Source organism: Halictus rubicundus, chromosome 5 (assembly GCF_050948215.1).
Source record: "Halictus rubicundus isolate RS-2024b chromosome 5, iyHalRubi1_principal, whole genome shotgun sequence".
NCBI classification, from domain to species: Eukaryota; Metazoa; Arthropoda; class Insecta; order Hymenoptera; family Halictidae; genus Halictus; species Halictus rubicundus.
In genome coordinates, this window is record NC_135153.1 from 12,207,235 (window position 1) to 12,227,220 (window position 19,986).

Below are 19,986 nucleotides of genomic sequence, written 5' to 3' on the forward strand. Positions count from 1 at the left end.
ATATTTCCCCTACATGCTACAGCTGAGATCCCACTATATTCCTACAGACCTAGCAAACTCTTCTTGCATCACATAAGACGGTGTACCCGCTGTAAGAGGGTCATCTGTTAAATTTCTTCCACCTTTTCTCGCGTGAGTCAGTCTCAAGGAGGAACCCGTGATGCTGTGCGACAGATACAGGTCTCCAGAGCATGTGTGAGCGATCAGTGCATTGTTCCATGGGCAAATTTGCGGGCACAGTTTTGCGCCGGACGTAGCCGCCCGAATTTCTGATGGGAAGAGCGGCCCAGCCTACCATTTAAAAACATTGCCCATTATTTCCAATCTCAATTACAAGCTACAGTTTATTCTATGGTAGGAACACAGAGGAATACCATGAATCCTGTGTCTATACATTGGTAAAGGCTACTAGCAGCTGGAAAAACAAGTTTCCCACTCTCCGGATGAATTTCATAACTGGTAATGCCACATGTGACTAATCTTTTCCTCTCCCATAGCAACTGCTCCTCCCTCGACAAGATTTTGGTGCTTGACACACTGCAATCAGGAAAACAGATTCGTAAGACTGTAGCGAACTCCTACAGAGACGAAACTATAGAGAAGTTCTATAGTGAAGTCCTATGAAAACCAAACTATAGAGGAATCCTGTAGACTCAAATGTATGGAATATTTCTACAGAGATTTCGCTATAGAGAAGTCGCTGCTCTACTCGTAAAGAATAACAGTATTACGTTTGAAAATTAGCTTCTATCACAGGCTGCCAATGAAGGAGGTACCCGTTGGCAAGATCAAAGTGAGCGATGTCCACATATAGCAGAGTGGTCTCCCATCTGTTGTTGAGGCTGCTCAGGAAGTATATCCTGGTCCTGAAAAATATGGAAACATTTGTACTGCAATACGGATACAACATAAGGCCACGTGAAGACAGCTGTTCACAAGCAGTTTGCCAAATATGTTCACCGACACTGTGGACAGTTTTGCGAACAGCAAGAAGAGAACACATCAACAAACAGCGAAGAGTGTTTGCTTCGGAGGAGATACATCAAAGGCCTTATTCAAATGCGCTAGTATGCTCGCGCGAACAATTCTCTTCAGTCTGGTCGAAGCCTAAGGATATCTCGTACACGGACGCAGTAAACATTTGGCCAACAGGATATCAGGTTTGAGAAGATTCGAGGTTAGGTTAGAACCAGAGGAATTTCCTTACCGTCCATCGGGTAGAGATCGAAATGTGATGCATCCGGGCACGGAAACGGCGGAGATCCCGGAAAGTTTTCTGCGTAGGTCGCTGACGACGCCTCTGAGATCCGACCAAGTATTTCGGTTAATCGCAGTGACAGACGGGGTCCGGTCGCCCCCTTCGTTGCATGTCTCCATACTTCGTCCGTTCCCCAGAAGTCATTCGTTAAAAGGGCAACAGCGAGACAACCACGATCATGTCAGACGTTCACCTAGAACCGATAGACGGTGGTCGCGACAAGCCGCGAAATCTGCTATTCACCGACCGTACGCTCGTACAGCTTTATTTTTAGGTTATGCCCGCTTCGGACGGTTCTCACTTTCACCTTCTCCCCCGGACTGTCAGCCTCTCCCTTCTCTCGTCGGACCGCGACATTAATTTCACGAATTCGCGAGCCCGACTATCCCGGATCCGTTTTCGGCTCGCTCGCTGCCAAAACTGCTTGACAACCTGTCAGAAAGCTGGCCACCGTGACAACCACGGTTTTTTGTTGGCAACGTTTGAAAGACGACGTTGACGATCCTCTGCTATTGTCGCGAGGAGGCAACACGTGCGAATACGACGTCGTTCCTAGCTCTGATATGATATCGAACTTTCCCTTTTTAGTCGTTCACCTTCACGATTATCGTCGCACCCTAACAGAAGGTGACGATCAAAATAACCGTGAGACCCTGCCGCATCATCCCTGCAATTTTTTCTCGTCCGCAACATTGTCACGGATTGTCGGTCGCGGTTTTGCGAATTTTATGCGGCAGTGGTTCTCACCGGAAATCGGTGAAACTTTACTGTCGATTAATTTAACAATCTGGGAGCGTTAAATTCTGATTTCTCCTCGATGATTAATGATTCGTTACTGTTCATTATGGAAGGATCCAAGTTGCATTGAATACCTTAATTATTGTTAATCGAGTTTAGGTGTTACGCAAATACGTCCTCCAGAGTGTATGCGTTGGAATCGAAATATGAAATTTGAAGTCTAAAGGCATCGTGCGAGGTATCATATCGAAGAGAATTTCAGGCTAGATATTAATCTGGTATTACCAATTAAACAAATTCAAAATCAAAACGTATTGTACAATAAAAAGTACAAGGAATATTTGCGATCAACAAGAGTCGTTCGTTGGCAATTGAAGTTTATTTCAGCCAGAATTAAATATACAGTAGCCAGACACTTGGAATGATTTAAAAAATAAATTTCCACGGAAAGTCGAGCCTCTTTAAATTCGTCGTAGGCGCGCTTTTACCGGCCACGTGCAATCAGGTGTTAAATATTTAATATTATCCTGCGGCAGGCTCCTCCCTCGACTTTACACACCGCTCTGAATAATTTCTTTTTACTATCGCGTCTCCTATTCGTCCACCGGAAGCGTCGCAAATGTTTAACGACATTTTTTATGAATGGGTTTCACCTGTTAATTTGTTCGAGCACTTTGTCGCTCGAGCAACGCTCCATTCGGATCTAGAATTATGCAAACGGAGGAGTTTTTGTTACGGTTTTCGCGTCGGTGAGTCAAATGCACAAAACTAACCGCCTCGACTTACCTGCTGCGAACCTTGAATAGATCGCACTGTTGATTCGATAGACAAACGAATTCCGACAAATGACGGGCAAATTATCCGCAACAACGTTCGCAAACCATCGCAGCATCGTAAACATTTTCTCGAGCGATATTTCCCTCAGTACGTTACAATCTTATTAATTACTCGCCCTGTTTACAAAGTAGTCTATTTTCTTCACTATCGGCAAGATGAGAACGCAACTCTCGTTCATTACAGACTCGGAAACATGGCTTCTTCCTTACGAGTACCCTCGTGCTTCGTAAAGCATCTCCGTTACTACGAGGAAACTCCAAAGTATGATTTGCACACTGCGAAGAGCATCAAGAGAACCTACTCGGTAAGGATAGTCATTGCTTTAAAATTAGCAGCCACGTGTACTGAGCTCTCTATCATACAGTACATTTATTGTATTTCGGAGATCGAGTTGCTCCCGGAGCCAGGCAATGCCCCACAGAGCAATCAGAGCAATCTCCGTCCGTATACTTACTCTAGACTCCACATCCCCTAAAAGCCTAGCTCCGAGAACACGTAGCCTAGCCGTACAACAACGTTCTACTCTGAATTGTTCTTGAAGAGCCCAGCTAGGCCCAAGGAGCGCTCTCTCCGCTCCGGGGGCACTCCGGTTAGCCCCTGGGGGCAGCGCTATGACGAACACGCAACTCGAAACTCGACGCACCTGGGTTTGATCGACGAGGTCAGAGGCGTGGACAGAGACGGCGGGAAAACAGGGAAATAAAGGGAACGAGGAAACGAGGGACGGGTGGTTTCGATTTGTATTTCGTGGGGACACTCCCTGTTCCGAGGAGTCGACAGAAGGATCAGACCGAGTGTACAGAATCAACTAGGTGGCCACGTGATCGATACCGTGAGCACAAGGCCATTGGATGAAAGACGAGGGGCGAGCCGGACTCTTTGCGACCGGGCCACACGCGTGTCCTGCGTGTGTCGGCGTGACACGTCCGCGATCAGGACCGTCGCTAACTTCCGTGATCCACGTAACGAAATTAAACGCTACAACGTTGCTCGAGTCCCTTTCAACATGGGGAATCTGCGCCCCACTCGATGGCCAGTAGGTGACCTTGCTCTTCCCCTGGCCATCTTCCGGAGATCGATAAGAACTCGGCCAGGCACCTTCTCGATAAACCTTCAATCGCGGAGAGGCCTCGGATTAATTGGTCTTCGGTGTGTACAGAGCTAGCCAAGAAAGACAATCGGGTTAAAAGCTGTCGAGAATGTAAGGGCCACCTGGGGCTGGTTCTCCACGTCGCGTGAAGATCGATGTTAATTTCATTTCAACGGGTTCTACTTCACAAGAGGGTCACCTAAAACCTAGTTCTCGGACTTACGCGGAAACACCATCAGGAACCTGCTGATGGAGGAGCCCCACAGGCAGGGGACACTGCCGGTCAATGACCTAGAAGACGGCGTAAGGGTATCGGGTATCGGCGAGACTGGGTTATGAAGTCAAGAGGCGGCAACACGTGCGAGTATTGACAGATGGAGGCAGCAGATATCCCAGCCACAATCTGCTATGCCTATGGGGTTGCTGTATTGGTCTCAAAGGAGGTCACCCAAAACGTTCAACGGTGATGAGATTTCTGGAATTTGATTTCCTTCGCCGTTTTGTATTTCTAGAATGATCGTTACTTTGTCAACATCCTGTACATCGGGTGGAGGCCCGAGTTTATTTTTAAATCATTCGCGAGCGCCACTAACTCGAAGATACGATTTCCTCCGTTTCCCTTCCACGTTCGATGCGGCCCCTTAAAACTTCCAACCGCTGGACAAATGTCGCAGGTGGCTAGCTGGTTGCCTACACGTAGGCGTCGCGCGCGAGCCCCTGACTCAGTGCTTCCCAAACTTGCCATATTACCGACCGGCGTTTTTGGTAGTATTTCTTTGCGCCGATCGCAACCCAGAGGACAAAATTATGGTTCAAACGAAACTGCAAAACTCGGGAATGAAATATAGCTAGAAATCGTAGAAATATACAACGTTGGGTCTGCTACTTCTCTCCGAGGATCGTAATGTGACCGTTGAACGGCCGTTTGGGCTGTCCTAGTTTCGTCTGCTCTAGCTCTTCCGCCGGGTCGCCGGCATTCCGTTCTGTATCCGCGACTCTCTTGCCTCGTTTCCGGGAGAACAAACACGCAAAATGAAACAGACCGCTTCGGAAGTTCTAATTCTACTTTCTCTTAATTAATTTCCTGCTTCGTGTTTCCTCGAGAGCAGTGGGCCGTCTTTTTCTCGAAGCTTTCGCCGGTTGATACTTGCGGCAAAAGTTGATTTAGGGAGCAGACCGTGATGTTAGAGAGCAGCGGGCGGTATTTTCTATTGGCTGAAGGACTCGGTTACGTTTCGCGGCTGGGATAGTGCCGTTGGAGGCACGAGGGGATGGTGGGGATAAGAAGGCGACGTTAAGAAGGGAAAACTGTAATTGCGTGCAAAGAGACGCCCGCGACTACGATGCTCGGGGAAACAAACGGTGAAAGAATAACGGGAAAAGCACGGGAACAGTCGACGGAGCCCGAGGACATGAAAGATTCAAGCTCCGTATCTCTTTACCCGGTCGCTCGTCCTTTACGGGAGCGTACTCGAGCGGAGTGTCTCTTGGCTCGCCCTTCTTTTCTCTCGACCCTGTCTCGACTACGGCGAACCGGTGAACTATTTATCAGCAGTCTGAAACGAGTTACTGCGAATGTGCATTTTGGCGGAGGCGGAGGGGTCGCGCGGCGCACCGTCTCGCCACCCTCGTGTCCCTCCCTCGACTCGCTTTTTCGCTTCTAAATGTTTCAAACGCACAGCACACGTCGCTCTCGATCGAGCAAAGTTGCCGGGATACACGATCCTGAGTGACGAAACAACAATTTTCTACGCCTAAGCCGTTTCAAGATACGGGGCTCGTTGTATTCATACCACAATCCTCGTGTACTATTCCGAAAATTATTCAGGTTTATTACGTTTGGGTTTACAAATTTGTAATGGATGTTACGGTTAACTTTCGGGTGAAATCGACTCGAACGATGCGCCAGAGTTACAGTGGCCGCCCTACGGCGATGCTGGATGGTTGCAGGCTCGTCGGGAACGCGTGCAATGTTGTATTCACCGGAGATTTGTTTGTATGAGAGTAATTATTTCGCAACGCTATTGTACGTCCATAAATACATTTCCTCAAACACGATATTCCACATGCGTACGTCGGTACAACATGATCAGCAGAATGTAGTCTAAACCGCGCGGAAAGGTGGGGGAGGCGTGTAGCGGGTTGCATACATTCAGGTTGGGTGAACAGTGGGCTGCATCCATCAGGGGCGGAGGATCACGTGGTTTTTTTAATTAATAATTTCCATTCAGAGTCTTCGGACACAGACTTAAGATCCGTCTTGGTCTTGATCCGACGGGGCTCAAGTGTCTGACTAAACTAGTCACATTTTTTGCTGTGTATTATCGATAGTATGAATTCGGACGATAGAAACGTGCTTCAAGTATTTCGCTTTATTTCGCAGAGAATCAAGACAAAATATAGCTCAATTTGTAGCTGGAGATATTTTCTAGTGCGCGCTGCTCTCGATTTCATCCAGAAAACTCATTCACTTGCATAAAAATGCTTGGATTCCACGGCATCGTCAATGTTTGGCCTACTTCTAACGCTTATATTACCAAATATCTGCACAATCTCGGCAGCTCCTGACCAGCGCGCACTAGATTGAACCTTCCTCTTTCGAAGGAGCCCTTTACCAGCGAGAAAATATTCTTATATAAGGACGAAAACTTCGGACACGTGAAACCATTTTTTGACGGTAATGTAGTCACTCTACCTTATCGCGAATCTACGAAGACCGGGCCCTTAAGGGTTTCCTAAACCGTTTAGTCCGCAAACGTATTCGGATTTTTACAGTAATTCTAACCAACGTATTGCCGTATTCTCCATGGGATTTTCGTGTCGGTTACCCTCGCCAACGGCTCTGTTACAGCGCGGCTCGCTTTTTCGTCTGTTTCTGCGGAATAACACGTCGATCCCAGGAACCCACGTGAAACCGGAGGGAAAAGCGCACACGAGGAACCGCCACCGGGCCTCCGTGTGGCTTTGCTAGTTGAAATGCGAGACAAGCAACCGGTGTACTTTACTCGGCCAACTTTTTTCCCCCCCGCCCAACACTCCGCCCCATCCGGAGAAGAGCTTGTCCAACTCGCTACATAATGCAGCCGGTTATATTGAATACTTCGCGGCGGCAAAGTGATAAAGGAATCCACGGAAAGCTCCCCAGACCGACGTTCACGGAATATTAGGCGAGCCGCGTTTGTCGCTTCCCGACGGAGCGGAAACACGCGACTCTGTTCGCCCCGCCCCCGAAATTACGAACGTTCCTTAAATTAATACCGCGGCGGTTCGCCACCCCTGTTTTTCTACCGTCGTCGCCCCCCACCCCCACCCGAAACCCACGCGCGCTCATTTTTCCGGCTCGCTGTTTGACGTGTAAACGGATCGATACTACGCGCGACGCGCGTTCGCCCCTTAATTGCTAATCTCGTCGCGAGCGTAATTTTCGTAAGAAACACAGAGAGCCTTGACGGCGTCCGGTGTCTGGGGAGCGAGACGATATCCGATTCCTACGCGAAACCGAGACCGAGAACGTTTTGCCCATTACGAATCGGCTCGAGTTTCGTTGTCGGACTTCAGGGTGGACTGGTGAGCCGAACGTTCCGCATAACTGGCGCTAAGGTGATGGCAGTGAGCGCTTTTTTGTCCTGGAAACACTTTACATTCCTCCTGAGGCAATTGATGGTGCAGCAAGAGATCCCAATGTTGTAGGCTTGGTGGTAAAAGACTTGAGGAAGCTCTGTGCCCCGAGTGGACGTGGTTTAAAAAATACTATGCCCCGAGCAGGCGTAGCTTCTAGAGCACTAGGCTCTCAGGACATGCCCCGGTGCATGTTCAAGGGATAGAGATGGAAGATTAGTAGTAGGGCGCTATTTATCTCACTGCGTTTGTTTACAATACCCCGATTGGGCGTGGTTTCAAAAATACTGTGCCCCGAGCAGGCGTAGCTTCTAGAGCACTATGCTCTCAGGACATGCCCCGGTGCATGTTCAAGGGATAGAGATGGAAGATTAGTAGTAGGGCGCTATTTATCTCACTGCGTTTGTTTACAATACCCCGATTGGGCGTGGTTTCAAAAATACTGTGCCCCGAGCAGGCGTAGCTTCTAGAGCACTATGCTCTCAGGACATGCCCCGGTGCATGTTCAAGGGATAGAGATGGAAGATTAGTAATAGGGCGCTATTTATCTTGCTGCGTTTGTTTACAATACCCCGAGTGGGCGTGGCAAAGTGGCTCACGGCTTCGCCGGAGCCCTAGCGTCGCTCCGTGGGGCAATCCTTCTTCGGTTATCTCGTCGTTCGTTCTCGTTACAGTCCCAAGCGCGAGAATGGGGCCGGTTCGATAGCGGGGCGACCGACTCGCGATCAAACTGCGGAGAATCTGCGGCGAATGGCTTACGTCTGGCAATAAAAGTGCGATAAATCGCGCGAAAGGGGGTGGCCAGCCACCCTTATGAATCGCTCCACTTCCCCTTTAAGCTAATACCGTTCCGCAAACGGAGGCTACTTACGGTCACCGATTCGCTGAAGTAATGCAATTTTATGCCCAAGCTAAGACACGCGGACGAGCCCGGATAAAAATAGCATCGAACGATCGATCGACCGATCGAAGTATGTTCTAACTTTTCGTTGGCGATTCGTGTGTATCACCGGGGGAAATATTATCGGACGCGCCTCGTAACACGGCCGGCGTGGGCCAAGAACGGGACGCTAACGAGGGAGAACGGTAATTGTTACTCCACTAACCGCGGGACGCGATCGACCGAAAAACGTAATGGAATGTTCACCTACCTTGGCTGGTGATTCACGGCGTCGGAACTCCGGCGTTTCCCTCGTTGCGGGGGTGCGGCGCCCCGTATTTTCCACGGCTGGGGCGATAAATAAATAAGTAAGAAAAAAAAAAGAAACACATTACCGGCGATCATGAGTTCGCGTGACCGCGTTCCGTGACGCGGAGAGAAGGTGGGGACGAAAGGAGCCGGGGCTGGGAACCACGGGGAAACGAGATATACCGTTTACGCCGGGATCGTGGAAACGCACCCTTCCTTCCCTTTTCTTCGCTGGCATTGCTGACCTCCATGCTTTATTCACGGTTTCCGCGCGAAACTCGCGCGTTCCAGTCAGCCAACGAAAGGAAATTCTTTGTTCCCGTTCTCCGCGGCATTCAAACGATCGTAGAACGCACGGGGTGGGGCCAACAGGATAGAACAAAGGGCATCGATCGATCCTCCACGAAAAACTCGACGGAAAATGTAGAGTAGAATTTTGTCGTTCGAGGCTCCGTTTTCGAGTAAATCGAGTTTGAACGCAGCTAGAACGCGCGCACCCCCGAAGCGTCTGCGCATGGCTGACCGTATCCCCTATCGCTCAACGATTTTCAAATTCGATTTTCTCGAGAACCAGAGCTCGCGCGAGGAAATTGTTTTCCACACTTCCTGTTCATGTTTGCCCGACGAATCGATTGATACCCGCCGGTTCCGTACATACAGCCACACTTCACGAGGAAATGAAATAAAAGGAATACTGGAAGAAGTTTAGGGGCACACCGGCCTAATAGATCCATCCTCCCCGTTCCGGTCTGACGTGTTCCAAGGGGTGAGAGCCCGGGTGCTCGTCGATGGGACCCTAAGGAGGGCGGGAGACGGTTTCGAGGTGACGCGGGAGGATGCGTGCAGCCGAGTTTCTCGCTAACCCCCCGCCCCTAAGTGGCGTCTTCGGGGTGAAAATATGCCCGGCTGTCTTGCCGGGGTGGTATCGCGTCGCTTCGTGTCGCTGCGATATTACCGGACGGAGCGGGATATAAAAGGGGAAGGGATATAAATGCCCTGGGCGAACTTATGCTATCGAATTACGGGGCGCGTGTTGCTCCGGAGAGAGTCCGGTTTGCGGCCTGCCGGAAAATCAAGGGACAGCTTTTGAAAAATTTAGACCGCCGAGAGAAGACGTTTCTGCCTCTCGCCACTCGGGGAAATCAATTCCCCCGGGAAAAAAACCGTGGCCGGTCAGACACAACGTGATGAAGATGGGGAGGGGGGTAGGGGGGGTAGGAGGAGGGACAGTTCCTAATATTTCTCGAGGTGGGATCAGGGAAACGATACGACGAAATTTCCGCTGGCTGGCTTCTTTCCCAGGGCGGCCGCAATTTACCCGACAGGGGCGTACATAACGCGTGCCCTTGGGGGGTCCCAATATCGATTTCCTTTCTTCTCTCCGCCGCCCGCGGACCGCTCGCCGATCAACAACAGCTTCGCAAAGCCCGCCGCCGGCGTTGAATGCTTGCGGAACGCGTATCTCATGTCTCGCAGACGTTTCTCTATTTCGCAGAGCCAACTCTAAAAGAGTCGAGGGTTGGTGATGGTTGGGGTTGTAGGTTGCAACAGGAGACGTGATACGTTTACAGATTAAAATGCGTGTATATAATAATCAATTCTGGTGTTTGCTAGTCATAATGATAACGCCGACGAAGAAGACAGTTCCGGAAAATAAACGGTACAAAGAACGTTGACAAAGAGACAATCCTCGGTGTGTTACCCTGCCGTTAATTTCCAGCTTCCGGGTGCTCCTTTCGCTCGGTCTCTTTCCGTCTCTCCTCTCCTAGGCTTCTTCTCTAGCATCCTCGCCGAGCTGCTCGCTCCTCGTTGCGATTAACACTAATTTCGGAATTAATCGGTTCCGCGTTCCCACCGGCGCACGACCGCGTAGGATCACAGGTGAAGAGGGTGCACCTTCGACTTGTTAGGTACTTCCACGGGAGTTTTATCGTTCGTGGCGGCCGTGGAAACGCGGTGTTTCGACTAGAGGTCGACTAGAATGAAAAATCGCTAGGCGGCCGACGATAAATCATATTGTCGAGTGTACATCTAGCAGCCAGACTGCGGATGCTCTGCGCACGAACTCGAAACGCGGGGAACGCAATAAACTATTCAAAAATGCGTTTGTTTAACCCTCGCACGTCGGCACCCAAATTCTCTTGACTTAATCCCTGGCCGACAAGAGAGGCGCGCGTAACGGGAAAATCGGTGAATTATGGAAAGAGCTTCCATCGTCCGAGGGTTAAACGAGGAATAATGTCGTCTTGCACAGAGATCCACAGGCCACGTAACGCTTCTTATCGCCTAGTAATCGCTTATCGATAGTAATAATACACTTACAATATGTACAGATTTTGTACTTCGTGAAACATAGAAAAAAAAAAAGGAAAAAACGCTCGTTCAACGCCAGTAGAACATTAAATGCTATCTCGTTCGATCTCTCCCGTGATCGAAAGACCAGCGACGTCCACGTAAATACCTGAGAGAGCTCTGCGGAGCCACGCGTCTTGAGGTAATTCTTCGATGAATTCGCTAAAAAACGCTACACGTAACAAAATAAGTCTTTGACCGTTTCTCGTTTCTTTTTTTCGCTCGCAGGACCACGTGCATCGATTACATCATCGTTCCGCAGTTGCACGATCGTGTGTCGGCCGAAGCGGTCTCTCTCTCTCTCTCTCTCACTCTCTCTCTCTCGTTCCTTCCTGCAAAACGGTCATTTCTGTTCGTCGTTTCGATTCCCAGCCGCGCTATGGCTGGGAGAACGCTTTCCTCGAGAACGCTCTCCTGAGGAAGCGAGCGCGAGTTAGCCTCGCTACTTTGTACTTCCGATCGATATCGCGCGCGGAACGAGCCTCGGGCCAGTGTTGGGCGTTAGTCGAACAAGTTTATTAACAATCGACGGTATTTCGTTCGCCGTTCAATCCCGGTCGCTAGACTGCCGACCTGTACGCGACATAAAAATTGTTATTCTCTTTCATTTTTGAAAGTCCATGGAGGAGGATTTTTTGTTGGAGCCGCAGCAATTACAATCGTGAATCGTTCATGATTCGTCTAAGCTTTGGTGCAACACAATTACTGGAAATCGGGAGACAAAGTGTTAATGTTTCCCTCGTTAGCGTCGCGCGTCCGTCCCCACCGCCAAGCAGCGCGTCCAACGGCCTTTCTCTTCGCGCGTGGTCACGTGATATCGCCACGCCCCCGGCCAATAGGAGGCAGCGTCCACTGCTCTGGACCGTCGCGCAGCGGGGCCCGAATCACGCAACCTTAACGAGGGAGCACTGCGACTTGAATATCGATAGACTGTAATAATGAAGTTTTGCCCAAGACTGGCACAAGACGCACGCCAAAGTCGTGCTCGTCGAACTAGGCCAGATCGTAGCAGTCGATCGACAGGCTGCCGAGAAAAATTGGGCGTGCCTTCCGGATCGATGATTCGGCTCGCCGAAACACCAGGAAGAGAGGCTCTACATCTCGCCTCCTCGCGCTCGGTATCATCGTTGCTCTCGTCCCGTTCCGTTTTTCCTGTTTCTTTTTGGTTTCGTCGCCGGTTCTCCCGCGCCGCGTCTGTTCTACATACTTTTCTCGCGTTCCGAAATTCGTGATCACCGGGACAAAATTTTCGGAAATTCGTTGCATACACTCTCGGGGCGAGATGCCACGTCAGCGTCCCCCTTCTTCTTTCTGAATCTGTTTCCTTTGCTACGGGGTACGGGCTCAATCACCGTCGAAACTGTTTTCGACGAGAACAATATAAAGATACGTCTCTTTCGATCGCTCTCTACGCAGACTCTAATTATTCTCGGCCGTTACCGAACGTCCTCGTGCACTCCCAACAAACTTTTAAGTCCGTCATTCTTACGCTGTAACAACGTACCATAAACATTGCACGATCAATAGAACTTTACGCAAAATAAACCCACAGTCCAATAATCAAAATTAGCTTTTTAGAAAGAACATCGAAACTGGAATGGAGATACAAGTGTTGTAAATAGTCCGTGGAAGTTTGTGCAAAATAAGAATTGTCCAAGTCAATTGTAAGAAACGGAATTTAAATGATAACGCATTTTCTCTTTCAATAATTTTAATCGCACGAAAATAATATAAGAACATCATTGAATTTGTCTAATATCTTTTCAGTTTAGTGTTTGACCAATCGAAAATTCATTAAGGGAATGCATAAAATCTGCAGTCTATTTATAAATAATTTTTAGGAAGACAACATTGTCCGGGAACGTGGAGAAATTTGTGGGGAGGCCACGAAGATGTTTGCAACGACCGGTAATTATAAATTACGTCAGCTGCCACTATGTCTAGAAGAGCGTAACTTGTCGCAAGTGTTAGAACAAGGGAACTGAACTACGTTTCTACGATGCTGCACACAAAAATATAGAATAGTCTGATCATTCAAAGGTTCTCGGGGGGTCGTTACGGAAGTTGGGTTTCGAGTCGCGTGTCCGCGGGAGGTCTTCGCGATGATTTTGTTTATAGTTAACACGGTAATCGAACGAAAGGGACTCGCCCGATAAAAAACAGGAATTTCGTTTTACGATTGCCCCGCGCACACGCGTACACCGTTCAACCTTTTTCTATGTGTACCGGGTGAACGGAAAAAAGTAACGAATAACCATTCTAATCGAGAACAAAAAAGATCGAATATATATACCAACGTGTAATTACGATCGAAAAAAAACTGTGTGTGTGTGTGTGTGTCTGTTTACGCTCTGCGTGTCGTACAAACCCAAACGAGACCTACTGCTCTCTTCGCATACTCGAACAATCTACGATTACTTGCTCGCAAAACGAGGGAAAACACGTTTTTCCTTTCGTGTTTCGCGATTCTTCATCCTGTTTGATCGACCTTAGACCACCAATGGGACATGTGAAAGAATCCGTAACACTGTGGTGATCACTTTAGTGCGAATCGGAGGAAAACGAGTGGTAGTCTACGGGCACACACACGCTGTTCTGGCTAGCAGATTTCAGAATTTTCGCGTTCGCCGATCGGTCGCATACTGGTTTCCTCGATCGATCCGATTCTAAGCCTCTTCGCGACTCTGACGCCGTCGTGTGAGTGTGTGCATATGCCGCAAGAGCGTTCGTACCCGTACACGAAGTTTACTCGATCTAATTTCACCGTTTCACTCGAACTACAATGATTAAAAACTCCTGTAAAATCAAATCGAACGAACTCCGTTCGAACGAACAATTTTGCGACCAACTGCGTACGTGTATGTGTGTGTGTGTGTGTGTGTGTGTGTGTGTGTATGAAAGAGCTTAGGAGAGACTAGAATCGCCGCTAAAATAATGTGCAAAAGTAATTCCCCTTTGCGGAGGTCACTCACCTCCGATTTTGCAACTCCGTCGCCTTTCTCTCTTTCTCTCTATCTCCCTCTTTCTCTCTCCCTACTTTCTCTCGCTTTATCTACCACTTCCTCGGCAGCTGTCGCGGCTATACTACGTTTATAATACTCGTTTCGCTTGCGAAATCGAGAGAATTAATTACACTGGTTCATGCTCCGTGAATGAGACTCTTGACGATGAGTTTCGGTGGTGACGTATACCTTGCCAGCGTCGCAAACAACTTCAAGAACTTCCAGACTACGTAGGATACAGGGGAGAAACTTCGTTTGCTACGCGATGTACGCGGCTGGCCACTCGATCGCACACCGTTTCCGTTCTTTTAACCCTTTGCACTCGGAGCGATTTTTAAGTGACCGATAATTATCCGAACTTATCATAGTACACCACTGCACCGCCCCAAAATACAAATTGCCAATCTCGCGGAATACTTACCTTGAATACCTGGGCAGTCGTTTGAACTGTTAAATAGATTAGTGTAGTGGCGAATAGGTCGTAAAAGAATTTTATCATTTTGACTAGGTCATATCAGAATTTTTTCATTTAATACGAATTATTTGACACTGGACAAGTCACCCTAATTCCTTTCGAATTACAGTGTTACTCATTGTTAGCGGTGTCCATTGTTAGACGTTCGAGCGCAAAGGTGCAAACGGCAGAAAACCGGCTCTCGTTATCGGAACGGGAAAAACGCGTGCGCTTGTCCGAACGCGGGGTTGAAAATAATAACGAAGCGTCGTTTCGAAGATGGCCAGCGGCGCAATCAGAGGGCCAATTAACTACCACAAAGAGGTACTAATATTTATAAAACGAGTACACGGGTATGTACAGAGACGCGTGCGCGAGCGCGCGCGTTGCATCGGGCCAATCGATGAACGCACATCGCGCCGCATCGTTTACACTACACGTTCAATGTATCACACCACTATTCCTGCCGGAAGTACGATTCGATGTAGTAGGAGAGAGCGTGTGGGATTGACGAGCGTCGTCCCGGGATCTTTATGCGCCGTTTTTACGCCCTCGATCCGCTTCGAATCCCGTTTCCGTGCGCATCGAACCCACCGATGCACGCCGGGAACCGAAACCCCGTCGAGGCCAGGCGATTCGAAAAACGCCGAGGATTTCGACACACGCTCGCAACGATCTGTCGTCAGATATCACCGATCCCCCCGAAAAATCGGAAGAAATCTTTCCACCTCCCCGCCCCCCGGAGGATAAAAAATATTGCAAATATTTTGCGGCCGAATTTCGCTGCAAAGTTGCAACGCTCGGAGCGGTCGCAATTTGCGCGCAAGAGTTGCAAACGGTTTTGGAAACCGAAAGCACCTCGAACAATGCCTATGGAGAGTCATCCATGCGATAGATGACAGGGTAAATCATATTTTGTTTCAACGTAATAGTCAATGTTTTTTTACGAAGGATGTGCGATTTTTGATTTTTTGGGGAAGTCGATTTCCGCGACAGACCGTGTGTCGGATGTGGATGGTCGTCGGAGTAAGGTGAAAAATAATAGATCTCAGTAAGCGGTGTTTAGCATGGAATAAGAGTGTTTTTAATGTTTTCAACAACAACAGGTACAGTAACCAATTTACCTGCAGTGAGTACGTTGGTAATTATTCCTTCCGTCTTTCTCTGTCGTTCTCTATCTATCTCTCTATCTCTTTCTCTCGCTCTTTCTCTCTTTCGACCTTTCGCTCTTGACACTTTCGTTCGATCTCTTTCTCACGCCGAGACAGACGAACACACGCGCACACGCTAGCCACACGCACGCTGAATGCTCTTTCGCTATTGTATTATAGTTCACTGCATCGTCTCTCGCGTCTCTCTCTCTCTCTCTCTCTCTCTCTCTCTCTCTCTCTCTCTCTTTCTCTCTGCCAATCAGACCTTACTCATTACTGTCTTTTTTTTTCGTCCCTTACCCATTTAAATCCGAGTAAGTAAGTAAGTACGTACGTAAGTAAGTAATTAATTAATGAATTAATTACGTAAGTTCGCTACAACATCGTGTTACTATTCGGCTGTCTAGCTAGCTGACTATTCTAGTTGCGTTACGGAGAGTTTCGGGTTTAAACCTACGGGTGGCCCGCGATTCCCCGGATCTTTCCCATAAACTGTTGCGCGCACGTTCTCTTGCCTGCGTGTTGCGTCTCTCTCTCTCTCTCTCTCTCTCTCTCTCTCTCTCTCTCCCTCTCCCTCTCCCTCTCTCGTCGGCGAATGAGAATTGATGCCCGTCTTCGGGAACGGGCAATCGACCAATCGATTCTCTGTCTTTCTCGTTTATCGGAAAGCCGGTGGAATCGCTGCCCGATCGCGGGAATGCTAACGGGGGTGAAAAAATGCTACGCCGAAGCCTCGTCCACAGAACACGAAAGATACGCAACGCGGATGCCAATAATTCTCCAATACTGTGGTGGTAGTAGACGTGGAACGAATAAATAACGTCAGCTCTCTATGTGACAAGTAACTTGCGTGTTCTTCGAATAAATTAAATAAATAAATTAATAATTATAGAAAAAGACTACGCAACGGGTGGGGAAGAGTGGGAGGGTGGGGGGGGGGATGGTGTATGAGAATGACGACGACGATGATGATCGACGATGAATTCATGGCACATTCGACGAAAGATTACTGGAACACTACACGTGGTATACACAATGATAATAGTGATAATTGGTGATCATAATAATCATAATCGTAATTAGGAGAAGAAGAATGATAAGAACTTGATAATACTTGTCGTTTACGGCTGACGACATCAGCGATATTAATTTACCTGCGATTATCACGCGAGTTACATCGCTACTTGACTACACGCTAGATCGAAGAAACGTGTCCCGTACACCGAGACCTCGTTTCGAAAGGGAAAAAACGATCTCGAAGAATGTCTATAGCGGTTCTCTCTTTCTCTCTCTCTCTCTCTCTATCCTCTCACCTGTCATGTTTGGATGCCCAATGATCGACGAGGTCTCGCGGAAACGGGACTCGATCTCGATTTTTTCTGCTCAGTCACGCTAGGCGAAGATATCGAATCATCTTTCTCTCTCTCTCTCTCTCTCTCTCTCTCTCTTTCTCTCGACCGCTCGCTCTTCATTCTCTCTCTCTCTTTCTTTCATACATACTCTCACTCATTTTTTCTCTTTCACTCGCGCTAACTATCTTTCGAAGACTACGGCTAGTCGACCCAGTTCAACGTTCATCCCGGTTTGTACTTTTTCAACATCCTCGAGGCTGCAAAGCGTCCCCGTCGCAGAAATTATCTCGTCTCGAAACGAACGCGAATATCCTCGACGACGCGAAGCCGACTCGCTCTCCGTTCCTCGCCGCTTTTCTCTTCCTTTTCGCGCTGAGCACTGCGCGCCGGGTAAATAGACCGATCGCGAAAACGACTCGTGCGAATACGCGCTCGCGAGAACCTAAGGGGGAACACACCGGACCATCCACCGTGAAAAGCCCTGCAAATCCGGGCCGATCTCGCGCTCCTTTGATTTATCTGATCATCCCATATACCAGGTGTTCGGGGATCTTTTCGATCGAACTTATTCAGTATGATTCACGGGTACTAGAAGAACACGATCTTCGAAAATCTACAATCTAGAGACTATAAAAGGTCATCGAAAAAGACAACGATTCCTCTTCTTTCCATACATTTTTCAACTACCGACGCTACTGACTAATTCTGGGGAAATTCTAAAGTGCCTCTCAGTCTTGCGATATTTCGATATATAAACTCGCGGTGTCTATATTGTAACTCTTTAATAAGGCTTCGAACGACTTAGATTTATAGAGTATGATTCTCTCGTTTATGTTCGTGAAATAAGACTGACTAAGTTTGATCGAAGAAGAGCTTCTCTGTATGGGCAGACATGAGCGAAGATTATTGGCCCCCTGGCGCACTGATCTAATAAAACCTTGCATTATTTAGGGAGCATTTTGCGAACAATACTTGTCTAGAAAATACTAGATAGAAAGACTAGAATTGAATTACAACGATTGAGAGTAGAACTCAAAATGAAAAGGTTATAACTATTATAAGTCTGAGTTTTGAAGGCGACATAGAGTCCTAAAGACGAAGGTCTAGACACGACTAGAATAATAAAGCAAACAGAAAAAGGAATATAACAACTAGAAAAAATAGTGAGAAAATAAAAACACTTAGTATGAAAAAGAAAATGGCTTTTTTCTCTCACAAGGGGATTTCAAACAGTAAATGACGAGGATCACTATAAACATAAATTGCAACGAGGAGCCACATACTTCAGAAAACGCTTAAACCAATTTTATGGAAAACTCTCTACTTGTATATTTCCTGGATTATCTTTCGAAAAAACAACACGAACAAAGGAAGAGAGGACAGGCAAAAGGAAGGACATACAGGGATAGAACGACTGGGGAATATTCCACCCCAGCATCAGTCGTTCGAGCGGGTAGTATATGTACGGACCACTCAACATCCTTAGCAACGAGAAAGGGTTACGGCGTGTGGCCACCTAGCGGCGAAAGTGGGAAGCTGCGATTCTCCAGCTGGACCCCGAACGAACTTTCGAAGATCTCTCTTTCTCTACACACTTTCTTGATGTGTCCTATTTTTTAGACTCACCCTAATGGTCCAGGGACCTCTCCGGAGTGCTCCCAAGGGCCAAAAGCGTCATTACCCACACAAGGACCGAAGAAGCACAGAGGAAATCGCGAAGATCGGCAAATGCACGGAGGTTGCAGGGAGCAAACCCGGTCCAGAACGCGCGAAGAAACCGAAATCGTTCTTCGCGTTCTCTACGTCGATATTCTCGAACAGCCGGATTCGAGTTGAAAAAATATATACGGTGTTGTCGTAACTTAGAAATTCGGAAGAGCGTTGGTAACGTGTGTCTACGTATATACAGATACTTCGTCGATCGCAGCCACCGTGGAATCGGAACGGATCCGCTCTCTTTTGCTCTCTCTCTCTCTCTCTCTCTCTCTCTCTCTCTCACACACACACACTCTCTCTCTCCCTCTCTCTCTCTCTCTTGTCGTTGTATTTTGTCGTGGTTCGGAACAACTACAATGGAAATTAGCCCCTTCCGCTGTTTCGAGTTCCAACGAAAATTCTCGTCCGGCTCAGCGGAGCGTGCAGCGCTTCGCAGTGGAAAATCGGAGCACCGAACCGGGCACCGAGTATCGCGTGGTTTCGCCGATTCCATCGGGCACTGCGACGAAAGACGAACAGCGAGCACGAGCGTGTTCGATTGCCTCCAATTTTCACGTTCCCTGCGGAACCAATTATCCCGAGAACATTCGAGAATCCCGATGCAATTGACGATCCCGATTATTTGACACGAATAATTCTGAAAATTTTCGAAAACCCGAGTATCCCCTAATACTCTCGAGAGTCCCGAAATGTTCAGGACCCGTCCCGATGTTTTCGAGTGGCCGCACACCTGTGGAAGTTGCTCGATCCTCGCCTGTTCGTCTTCCGCGATCGACTACGTTCGAGTAGAAATATTTACAGAATGGTCGTGGTCGGTGGTGGTGTTAGAGGTCAGAAGGGGGTGATAACGGTGTCGCTCGGGGTCGAAAGCTCGGGGGAACACGGGGGATTAACGCTGTGAGGCTCGTTTACCTGAAACTCGTACCCATCTGTCCTCGGTAATTGCTCGACACGGTCCGCTAGCCCGCGAGAAATTTTCCTCGGCCGTTTCTCCGTCGAGAACAGCTCGACTCGAAACGGATTTCACCGCGCGACCCTCTCTCCCGTGTCGATAATCACCCGAGATAGTCGGACGCGACACTTCGTTGGCGGGCGCACACGATCGCTGTTTTCTCCTCGGTAAACTCGGTTGGAACGCACTCGGTTCGATCGCGCGGTCTCCCTCTGAAACGGTTGAAATCGATCAACTCGATCATAGAGAGAGAGAGAGAGAGAGAGGGAGAGACAGA

General features: G+C 48.4%; 1 protein-coding gene and 1 long non-coding RNA gene across 3 annotated transcripts in view; both read right to left on the reverse strand.

Annotated features, from left to right (window-relative positions):
- The window catches only part of LOC143354381 (dipeptidyl peptidase 9), a 60,156-nt gene extending 58,213 nt beyond the window's left edge, over nt 1–1,943 (reverse strand). The window contains exons 1-5 of one of the 2 annotated variants that reach the window (XM_076788417.1): nt 1,560–1,943; nt 1,208–1,451; nt 732–866; nt 375–537; nt 50–291 (exon numbers count right to left, since the gene is read on the reverse strand). In XM_076788417.1, the coding sequence (XP_076644532.1) occupies nt 50–291; nt 375–537; nt 732–866; nt 1,208–1,377 (710 nt within the window). In that variant the 5' untranslated portion in view covers nt 1,378–1,451; nt 1,560–1,943. Of the gene's footprint in view, nt 1–49; nt 292–374; nt 538–731; nt 867–1,207 lie in introns of both variants that reach the window. The other variant, XR_013082323.1, reaches the window with a different exon arrangement.
- The window catches only part of LOC143354397 (uncharacterized), a 532,419-nt gene extending 514,422 nt beyond the window's left edge, over nt 1–17,997 (reverse strand). Inside the window, exon 1 of the long non-coding RNA XR_013082328.1 lies at nt 13,939–17,997. This is a non-coding gene — a long non-coding RNA (uncharacterized LOC143354397). The remainder of the gene's footprint in view (nt 1–13,938) is intronic.
- Nucleotides 17,998–19,986: the final 1,989 nt, after the last annotated feature.